The sequence below is a fragment of the Camelina sativa genome, chromosome 7 (genome assembly GCF_030686135.1).
Source record: "Camelina sativa cultivar CO46 ecotype springtype chromosome 7, ASM3068613v1".
In the NCBI taxonomy this organism is placed as follows: domain Eukaryota; kingdom Viridiplantae; phylum Streptophyta; class Magnoliopsida; order Brassicales; family Brassicaceae; genus Camelina; species Camelina sativa.
Window position 1 is genome coordinate 13,903,311 of NC_141886.1, and position 11,153 is coordinate 13,914,463.

The 11,153-nt window shown below is 34.9% G+C and overlaps 2 protein-coding genes and 1 long non-coding RNA gene across 5 annotated transcripts; all 3 read left to right on the plus strand.

Annotated features, from left to right (window-relative positions):
- The first annotated feature begins 41 nt into the window (after nucleotides 1-41).
- LOC147941175 (uncharacterized) lies at nucleotides 42-1,532 on the plus strand. Of its 3 annotated transcripts, none has more exons than XR_015562796.1 (4): nucleotides 42-300; nucleotides 373-517; nucleotides 628-804; nucleotides 912-1,028. It is a non-coding gene; the product is annotated as an uncharacterized LOC147941175 (long non-coding RNA). The 3 variants fall into 3 exon arrangements; XR_015562794.1 differs by lacking the exon at nucleotides 912-1,028 and adding an exon at nucleotides 1,247-1,532 and having other exon boundaries at nucleotides 73-300; XR_015562795.1 differs by lacking the exon at nucleotides 912-1,028 and adding an exon at nucleotides 1,316-1,532 and having other exon boundaries at nucleotides 73-300.
- A 1,446-nt stretch (nucleotides 1,533-2,978) lies between these two features.
- Nucleotides 2,979-5,766, plus strand: LOC104704527 (protein NRT1/ PTR FAMILY 5.11-like). Its single transcript, XM_087460089.1, has 4 exons — nucleotides 2,979-3,768; nucleotides 3,855-4,072; nucleotides 4,167-4,681; nucleotides 4,783-5,766. Exons 1-4 carry the CDS (start codon nucleotides 3,648-3,650, stop codon nucleotides 5,558-5,560), a joined length of 1,632 nt encoding a protein of 543 aa, XP_087316215.1. The 5' UTR covers nucleotides 2,979-3,647; the 3' UTR covers nucleotides 5,561-5,766.
- Nucleotides 5,767-8,196: 2,430 nt separating this feature from the next.
- On the plus strand, nucleotides 8,197-11,153 carry LOC104700929 (protein NRT1/ PTR FAMILY 5.12). The gene is made up of 4 exons (XM_019227624.2): nucleotides 8,197-8,716; nucleotides 8,799-9,016; nucleotides 9,122-9,660; nucleotides 10,063-11,153. Exons 1-4 carry the CDS (start codon nucleotides 8,581-8,583, stop codon nucleotides 10,841-10,843), a joined length of 1,674 nt encoding a protein of 557 aa, XP_019083169.1. The 5' UTR covers nucleotides 8,197-8,580; the 3' UTR covers nucleotides 10,844-11,153.

An 11,153-nucleotide genomic window follows, 5' to 3' on the forward strand; every position in this document is an offset into this window, starting at 1 on the left:
TATTCTAATTAAATAGTTAAACCACTAAAATTAAAATTACTATAGTTGTGTGTTCCCCAGCCAATTCTCATCGCCGACAAGAGGAGATTGACGAAGAGACATGAGTGAAGACGACGCCAATTCATCATCCTCATCTCCATTATCGTCTCCTTCCTCTTGTCTTACCACTCCAGATTGATCATTCGCCGGATCTGAAACTCGATTGAATCCGGTGACATTGAGACCGCCATCAACATCCTTCGCTCCCAAGCTCCTTTCGTCCTCAATGATCATTGTATTCTATTTCAGCTCCAGAAACAGGTGTGTGTGTTAATCTCATCAACCTATGAAGATCTACCTTTAGACTTTCTCCTGTTAATACTTCCATGACAGTGAGCGAGTTCGAGTCAAAGCTTTCTCCTTTTTACCTGATTTTTAATAGTTTTCAAGCTTCCGTTTTTGTGGCTTTGTATTCGTATCTCAATTTCCAGATTATGAGGCATAACGAATACAAGAAGAAAGTCTTGTCTCTTACCACGTAATTTTCTTTTACCGAGTTGGGTTGAAAAGTCTTAATCTTGAATTGGTTATTTCAATTGGTTATTTCAATCATTTAATTTTTGCTTTGTGTTAATCTGGTTTTTTCAGCGTCTACATGGAGAGAATTATTCTCTTCACCCTACAAGTTTCTTTGTGCCTTCGTTTCATAAAGCTTTTAGTCAGAAGTCGGAGCAAAGTTTCAGAAACATGATGGTTGAGTCCTCTCCTGGGATTTTCACTTTTGAAATGTTCAAGCCACAGTTATGTGAAATGTTACTAGCAGAGGTATAAAATGACTTAAAAGAATCTTTTTTATGTTTGGGCACAGCTAAATGTCGATCATTGAATTTAAACCATGTAACTCTTGTTCAAATTTGTTTTTTGCTGTGAAGAAATTTATTGAGCTGCTGAGATAAGGAACACATGAGGCTACAATTGCTTGCTTCAGAACTTATGTTGTTCCCTGTGCTCTTGATACTAACCAACTGGAAAATTTCATCCTTTCTTAATATATTGTCTCTAAGCTCTATAGTTCTTACTTCCATCTTAATTTTCTTATCGAATGCTTGTGAATTGGCTTCTGAACATTTTGGTTTTTAGAACCCATTTTGCTGGATTAAAAGTTAAACAACTTGACTGCTACTATTCAAATTTAAGGTCTTTAAAGCCATTAAGATGGTTTTAGTGTATTTGAGGATTGACGAATAACTCTATTTTCTTGTTGCAGGTAGAGTGTCTGATCTGTTACGTTGTGATTATGTCTTGTAAACATGTTGTGACCATTGATTAATCATAGGTGGATACAGCAAACTTTGATAAGGTCAGGAACCAGGTTCCAAGAACACAAAACCGTATGGCTCAAAGATCCGAGGAAAGAAAAAAGATGCTTGTATTAAACAAGCGTGCTCGTTTTTACAAACAAAATTATTCAGGAAGGATTGAATAATATTTAGGAAATATCTTTTAAAATTCAGGATGGTTTTCATGAAAAAGAAAAGTTAAGTATTTTGTCATATGTTCGGATCTGAACCTGAAGCCTTTACGAAAGGTCTAAGAGAGCATAACCAATAAGTCAAAACAATAAGCCAATTTGTTCCTTCGTAGAAAGTACACAATAAACATTAATACAGGTAAAACACCAGGCTGGATACAAACAAAATTATTGAACCATGTTTAGAAATGATTGAACGATGTTTAGAAATGATATTTTAAAATTGATGAAGACTTTCCTCAGCATAATTACTGCTACAGATTCTCTTTAATTTCAAGAACGAAATTCCGAAAAGTTTTTTTTAAATTTCAGGATGATGTTCATAAAAAGTTTGGAACTCATGATAGCCTTCATGAAATGAAATCTGTATCATTCATTGATGGAGGAATCTTTGATATATTGAGGCAAAGCATTAAAAAGATATATAGAAACATAATTAATTAAATTTAGGAAAGATTCAATAATATTTAGGAATGACATCTTAAATTTCATGATAACCTTCATAAATATTTAGGAAGACACAAAATCAAATCATTACACCTATTGTATGTGTAGATAAAATATCAGGATGTGCACAAAATAAAATTATTATCTCTCACTAAATGGAGTAATTTGTGATACATTAAGACAAAACATAAATAAAGGATTCAAAAACTCAAATTTAAAAAAATTAGGAAGGATTTCATAATGTTTAGGAAGACATCCTGAATATTTAGGAAGGTCTTCCAAAATATATAAAAATCCCAAAAAATTGTTCTTTCCTCCACTTTTGTCAAACTTGGAAACAAGCAGATCCAAAATCATAGGAGAAACCAAAACCCAAGGCTCAAAAGTACATCTCTCAGCTCCTTTACATCTATTTTCGGCTCATGTCCTTGTGAGACTTCTCAAAAATGGACTGAACCATTCCCAATACAAACCACATGAGGGAACTTCCAAACAATGTTGCTATGCTATATCACTAACAGAAACCCAATTAGATTCATGAAAACATTTATAAAACTTACCTTTCAGTTCTGAACTAGTAGAAAAGTGCAGTAAACTCTTTAGGTCCTACAAAATGTGGAGGCTTGTCAAGTTAGTACAGGACACCAATTTAAAACTATGCTAGCAAGAGAAATGAATGTAACTAGAATGATTATTTATAAATTCAATTAGAACTAAAATAATGAAACAAAGAGATTCAAAAAGATGATAGTGAGATTGTGCAATAGCAAGTTATTCATTGAGAAGTCTACAAAATATTGTTAAAATTGCCAGCATGCTAATATAAAAAACATTGACGAAATGCCCCAAAGTATGAATTTTGCTATAATGAAATGAAGAGATGGACATAATAACGTTACCGAACAACAATCCTTGTTCAATCAATCAAAAGCATATAGAAGAAAGCTCACCAATTTTCAGGGCATTGCTATTGGTGAAAAGAAATACATAAGAAGATGAACAGTTCTCATACTGAATTTCTGTTGATAAGAAGAAAGAGCTCCTTGAAACTCTTTATCATCAATGAAACCACTACCATTTTGATCTGCAACTTGAAAGCAAGCCGGAGAAGCTTCCGACGTAGAGATCTCCGTTGGGAAGCGGCTTCTCAACGTCACCTAAAGGCGTTGGAGTCACTCACCTAGTGGTTCCTTGAGATCTCGATCTCACCATTGGAGTAGAAGACTAAGCTAACAACACCAAACTGTCTCGTCTCTCTACTTCGTCGCTGCTTAAAATCACCAACACCTAACAGAGCAACGAATCCGAATTCGATTGGTAATGAAATCGATAAAACTCTGATTAAATCATTTGATTGAAGCTTATGACGATCGATTTAGCATTTAATTGAAATATCTGAGATGAAGATCTCAGCTTGGAAGATTCAAGCTTCACCGGAGAAAGATCTTGTGTTTGATTTTTTTTGCTATTAAAAAAGCAATTGTGTTATTTGTTTAAATACTTAATATTCACTAATGCTAGATTAGGAATATATAAGTGTGTGTGATATTTTTGGAACAAAAACCTAAAATAAAATAATGCTATTCTAGGGTATTTCTCTATTTAAATTCAATATAACAAAAGACGTATACTACTTACTCAATTATTATCTTCTTGTGCATAAAAGACAACTTTAATTTGTAAAAGACAAATGGTGATCGCCTGCGATGAGCTTGAAGGTACTCTTCATCAGGTCAACACTGAGAGTTCCATGGACAAACCAGCCGGCAGATCATCCTCTGGAGGATGGAAATCGGCTAGGCTTATCATCGGTTAGTAAATTAAGTCTGATTACACCAAATTAGCTTCGTTAAACTCTTATACTAGAGATTAATCCGTTTTGTTTTGTTTGTATAAGGTGTTGAAATGGCGGAGCAGTTCGCCTTTTGCGGTATATCGTCGAACCTGATAACGTACTTGACGGGACCATTGGGGGAGTCAACAGCTGCAGCTGCGGCCAATGTCAACGCATGGACTGGAACAGTGTCGTTTTTGCCTCTTCTCTGGGGCTTTATTGCTGACTCGTTCCTCGGACGTTTTCGTACCATTGTGATCTCGTCTTCTCTCTATATCTTGGTATATACATATAACCATTTCCTCTCAAACAACTTTGTTAGAATCTGTCACTTCATTATTGTTTCTTAAGATGGTTTAATCATGAAACAAACAGGGACTTGGGTTGCTGTCTTTTTCTGCCATGACTACTTCAGACACCAAAGATTCAAATCAGTTCCGAGTAATTCTCTTTTTCTGTTCTCTGTATCTTATAGCAATAGGACAAGGCGGTTACAAACCGTGTATTAAGGTATTTGGAGCTGATCAGTTGAATGGAAATGATTTAAAAGAGGCAAAAGCCAAGAGTTCTTACTTTAACTGGTTGATGTTTGGAAGTTGTGTTAGCATATTGAGCACTCGTTTGGTCTCTAGCTACATTCAAGAGTACCTAAATTGGTTCTTAGGATTTGGTATTCCAAGTGTTTTCATGCTAATTTCTCTGCTTCTCTTCCTCATTGGAACTAAGAGTTACCGCTATAGCACTGCAAGAGTAGGAAAGAAGAACCCTTTTGCTAGAATCATTCATGTTTTCATTGAGGCCTTAAAGAACAGAGGACAACAAAATTTAGATCTTTATAACCCGAACGAAGCCCTCCTTCTCCTTGCTGACCAGAGTTCCAAGCAATTCAGGTAACACTACAGAGAAATCTTTCTTTTCTTGAATGTCTTTTAAGGCTACATATGTGATTATACCATCTTGGTTTCTCTGAATGTATATGTTACTATGGCAGATTCCTCGACAAGGCAGCGATTTCGTGTAGTTTGGCTGAAATCGAAGAAGCCAAAGCAGTGCTTAAGCTTGTTCCCATATGGATGACTTGCTTAGTCTACGCTATTATATGTGCACAATCCCATACTTTCTTCACAAAGCAAGGAGCCACAATGAACAGGTCAATCTTACCAGGACTCTTAGTCCCTGCAGCTACACTCCAATGTTTCATAAGCCTAACAATGGTCATTTTCATCCCACTTTACGACCGTCTGCTCGTCCCGGTGGCAAGATCTTTCACTCAAAACCCATCAGGAATCACAATGCTTCAAAGGATTGGCACAGGGATCTTCCTCTCCATTCTTGCTATAGTAGTAGCCGCCTTGGTTGAGACTCAAAGGCTCCAGACCGCTCGGGATGATGTCACGATACTGATGAGTGTATGGTGGTTGGTTCCGCAATACGTTATCTTTGGAGTTGCAGACGTGTTCACAATGGTGGGTTTGCAAGAGTTCTTCTACGACCAAGTCCCTTGTGAGCTTAGAAGTGTTGGTATGGCTCTGAATCTAAGCATATACGGGGTCGGCAATTTTTTAAGCAGCTTCATGATATCAATCATTGACAAAGTCACGAGCCAATCTGGTCAAACGAGTTGGTTCGATAACGACTTAAACCAGGCTCATCTAGATTATTTCTACTGGCTACTCGCTTGTCTTAGCTCCACTGGTTTAGCATCCTACTTGTGGTTCGCTAAGTCGTATGTCTACAATAGACCAAACACTTCTAAAAACATCATATAGTCATCAGTCTTCTTAACTGAATTGGCTTGATAGCATATCGTATCGAGTTGTATAAATGGTCTTATGGTGCCGGTCCAGTATTATTGGATGCCCTACACACAGTGCCAACTTAAATGGGGGAACAAGTAATGTGACCGCCCCGGGTTTAAAGATTTAAGATGCAAATAATTTTTTTTTCTATATAAAAAAAAAATTATAAGATAAAAGGGGCACAAAAAAAATAATAATGTCAGATAAAGTGGCACAAAAAAAAAATAATACAAGATAAAGGAGCACAAAAAAAATAATACAAGATAAAGAGATATAAAAATATATGTAAAATAAAAGAGACAAAAAAAATTTATAAAACAAAATAATATATTAAAATATGTTTTAAGAATTTATTTTGATGAGTCAATAACTAAAAAGATATTTTATCTTCCACAATTATTTCAACAGACTCCAACAATAGAACGAAAATAATTTTTTTATAATCTTGTTAAGTGTTTATATATTATCAAAATGAAATCCATATTTTTCAACATATAACAAAAGTTAAAAAAAAAAAAATGGCCTTTTATTCAATTTTTTTTTTTTTGCCCATGGGCCCCTAAAAACCTTGAGCCGGCACTGCCTACACACAGTTCCATTTAGAGGCTTTAGAGTAAAAAGAAAATTTATCTTTTATTTTTAAAAAAAAAGTTATAAACATTTTTCTTTTTAGGTTTACACTAAAAGTGAAAAAAATTAACCCAAATTCATACTAAAATTATTTTTTTTCATACTAAATTGGGTCTTTTCTATACCATGTATTTTTAAATAAACCTTTAACAAAAAAAAAAAAAATTGGAGGACATACATGGCTTCCCCTCTGGGCCAGCACTGCACATACATCTTAATAGTCAAACTATTGATTATGAGAAAACTGAAATTTCTTTTTCCATCTCTGTTATGGTTTCATAGGCCTGGAACATATTATCCGCTATCCGGGATCCGATCTAGGATCCGCTCTACTCTACTCCGTAAAACAGGATATCCGGATTCGAATCCCAATCCGGATAATAAATTTAGATATTCGGCAGATCCGGATATGGATAGCAAACAATATGAAAACCGGATATCCGGATATATCCGAAATATTTATATTATACTCCCTCCGTTTCAAAATATAGGATGTTTTAACTAAAGCACGCAGATTAAAAAGTCTTTACTTTTAACAAGTTCAACCAATCAGAAACAATACTGCATAATATAAATACTAAACTAATCTAAAAGTTGCATAGAAACTTGAAAACATCATATATTTGATTGGTAACATGAGTTACCATTGAGTTAAGTTGAGTTATGGACTTAACTCATAGATTATTTAAAAATTTTACCAATCAACAACAAAACTAAAATTTTTAAAATTGAGTTTGAGTTACAATGTATTATGATTGACTTACAATTTGGAGTTATATCCTTTGTAAAATTGTTAACTCAAAACATTATTCAACATCATATAAATTTTCATGAGTTAAAAAGTCGATTCATATTCTGATATCTCGAATAACTATGAATAATTTTAGATAAACAACATTAAAATAGTTTTGAATAAATTATTGCAAATATAATTCATAAATATCCAAAATTATTATTTTTTAATTATTAAACATAATAATGTCTTACTTCTTACCATAATATTGATGAAGCCACTAAAAACAAAAGCGATCATGCTAATTTTTTATTAATGCTTTGACAAAGTTTTTCCTTCATTTTCTCGGGTAAAGCTTTCCTACACAATAATGTTTGTCTCACACAATTTCGCCATGCAACGTTCTCTGCGTGAACCTAACTTTATTTAACTGCGATACAGCTTACGCTGTGTTGGTGACATATTAATAATTATCTCACACATGGGATCGTGATGCCAGATTAGACGTATCTGCCTCCATCACCGTGTTCTCCCTCGACATCAATTTCAATTTATTTTATATATATATATATATATCTATAATCGAAAATAAAAAAAGGTACTTTAGTAAAAAGTATATTATTAACCTTAGTACAAAAGTCTATAACACTTTAAAATTATTTAAAAAGTTAATAACACTTTAAAATAATTGAAAAAGTTCAAAATCGACATATTTTTATTTTACTTTAAATCGACAAAGAAAGTTTTTGTAGTGATGAACAGAAAAAGTAAGATATTTAGTTTTGATTTTTCTTGTGTCCGCTACAAACAAAACAAAATGATTTACTATAATTTGCCAGTAGGCCAAAAGAAATTTATAAAAAAAAATCGATTCACTACGTCTACGATGCTATAGTCAAAGAAAATGTAGTTTTCAAATTTCTAAAAAATAATAAAAAAAAGTGAAGATTACAATCATCTGGCGTCTGCCAGAAAATGTTAAATAGGATGCATCATCCAAGTAAAGATCGGATCGGACCTCTCATCAATTGAAATCAAACCTTTCACCTATTTTTTTTTTTGACAACTTTGCCTCGTCCCCAACCACTTCATCTACGCGCGGTGTCATTTCCTGTAACCGTAGACTTTTCTAGCGTCTAGTCGTAATTAATCAATTAATTGACCAATAGCGTATTCGTTGTGACTCACGTGGAAAACGCTGTAAGGTTATATAATATGAAGCCTAGACTATAGATGTTGAATTGATCATTGTGAATTTGGTTAATCTGAACTCCATGACAGGCATGCATGTAGATCGGCCGTATCATCATTATATCTGAAATCTAATCTTCCTATTGTTGACCCAAAAAAAAAAAAAATCTTCCATTTATTTTAATTAATTATAATAACCAATCTATTGTGCAAATTTCTTCTCCTCGTTCCCAACTACTTCGATATGGCGTGTCATTCCCTGACACCTAAGAAGTTTATGGCGTCGCATTTATCAAGGGACCAATAAATTAAGTTCTAGATCGTCGTGACTCACGTGCTAAATAATTTCATATGAACGTAAATTAGATTTTGGCCATCTTATGTACTATATATAGTCCAATAACCCTCAGAGACTCGGACAATATTATAAGAGGCAATGTCGACGTTCACAGCCGATAATGAGACTGGAACTATAGTTTCAAACGATATTGTCGAGTGTTCCGTCGATTTTCAAGGCAATCCATCCGTCAGATCCGCCTCCGGTGGATGGAGATCTTCTGGCTTCTTCATTGGTAAGTCTTTGACCTTTTTTTTTGTATCCACTTACGTCGTCAAACTTCCACGTCAACTAAAAGAAGAGAATATTCCGAACAGGTGCTGAAATGGCGGAGAAATTCGCCTACTTCGGGGTAGCTTCAAATCTGATGACCTACTTCACGGGGCCGCTACAAGAGTCAACGGCGGTTGCTGCGTCAAACGTTAACCTCTGGCTCGGAACTGCAGCTTTTTTGCCTCTGATATGGGGTTCTATCGCCGACTCGTTTCTCGGACGTTTCCGTACCATCCTCGTAACCTCCTCTTTCTACATAATGGTAATAAATTACTCAAAAGCTTTTTCTTGTTCATTCTTGAGCTCGAATCTCACAATTCTTGAAAATCTCAAATATTTGTATTTTGTGTGATCTTGAATTATTTAGGGACTTGGGCTGCTTACGTATTCAGCGACGATTCCTGATATCTGTGGAGATCAAGAAACACATGTTTCGTGCGTTTCTCAGGTCAAAGTAGGAGTCTTCTTTTGTGCTCTCTATTTGATTGCGTTAGGGGAAGGAGGCTTCAAGGTATGTCTTAGAACTTTAGGAGCAGATCAGTTTGATGAACAAGACCCTGTAGAGTCCAAAGCCAAGAGCTCTTACTTTAACTGGTTGTATTTTGCGATATCAACCGGCATATTCACCACTCGGTTGGTCATCAATTATGTCCAAGAAAATCTAAGCTGGGCTTTAGGATATGGGATTCCATGTCTCTCCATGATGCTTTCTCTGTTCTTGTTCTTACTTGGAATCAAAACATACCGTTTCAACACTGGAGAAGAAAAAAGACAAGGGAAAAAACATAATAACCCTTTTGTTAGAATTAGCCTTGTTTTAATCGCTGCAGCCAAAAACCGACGACAAACTCCTTCTGATGAGACTTGCCTTCTTCTTTCTAACGAAAAAACTTCGAATAAGTTCAGGTAATACTAGATTTATACATGTTTTTTTTTTTTCTTTTTTTCGTTTTCTTTGCTCTTTTACGCTGTGGTTTTGCAAGTCAATATGCTTATCTAAACGCAGTTAAACCGTAGTCAATATACTAACTTTTCAAAAAAGTAAATAAAGGTTGAAACTTTTTTCAGTCTATAAATTTAAAACATTTATTCGTCGCATGTGGCATGTTTCAACATTTTTCCCCTTTTCACTTATTTAGTTTGTTTACTATAAATGCATGCTCGACCATATATTTATGTATACAGCTTATACCTTAAATTCTATTCAACTTTCTCTTTTTCAATTTCATACGTACAACAGCAAAACTGTTTACATTTACATTTCTCAAAAAGATAATGGAAAATAAATTTAATCTTTTGCAAATGCAGATTCTTGGATAGAGCGGTAATTTCGTGCGGTTCATATGAAGTTGAGGAAGCAAAAGCTGTGTTGAGTCTCATTCCAATATGGATGTGTAGTTTAGTTTTTGGCATTGTGTATGGGCAATCTCCTACTTTCTTCACAAAGCAAGGATCTACAATGGACAGATCAATCTCATCAACACTCATAGTCCCTGCAGCTACACTCCAATGCTTCATAAGCCTAGGAATTATCTTCTTCATCCCAATCTATGACCGTTTATTCGTCCCAATCGTACGATCGTTCACTCATAAACCAGCAGGAATCACAACACTTCAGAGAATTTCTACCGGCATTTTCCTCTCAATTATTTCAATGGCGACAGCTGCTTTGGTCGAGATGAAAAGACTCAAGGTCGCTCGAGATAACGGGCTAGTTGACTCGCCTGACGCCACGGTCCCAATGAGTGTTTGCTGGCTCATTCCACAATACGTTCTCTTTGGAGTGTCTGACGTTTTCACTATGGTTGGATTACAAGAGTTTTTCTATGGACAGATCCCTGTCGAGCTTAGGAGCATGGGACTGGCTCTATACCTAAGCATAATCGGCATAGGAAACTTCCTGAGTAGTTTCATGGTATCGGTCATCGAGAAAGCCACAAGCCAGTCCGGTCAAGCGAGCTGGTTCGATAATAACCTGAACCAGGCACATCTTGATTACTTCTATTGGCTACTTGCTTGTCTCAGCTCCATCTCCTTCGTTTTCATTGTCCATCTCGCCAAGTCGTATGTCTACAAAAGCCCAAAGTAAACTCTAGCCATCTTGAGGAATAAGGTTACGTTGAGAAACATTAAATAGGTTGAATAAAAATAGTGAGAGCGATATGGATGGATAAATGAAATGGTATTTACGATTTATTAATTTTGATATTAAAATCATTATTTATACGTTTTGTGATAATATTTTGGTTATAGGGATTGATAATTGATTTAAATGTTGAAACGAAAGATATCATTTATGATTTGGTATGGTATAGTTTTTGGTTTTTTTTGTTGAGTTTGAGTTTTATACAAATAATGTATCTTTTTTATTTTATTTTTTTAAAGATTTTGATCAGCTT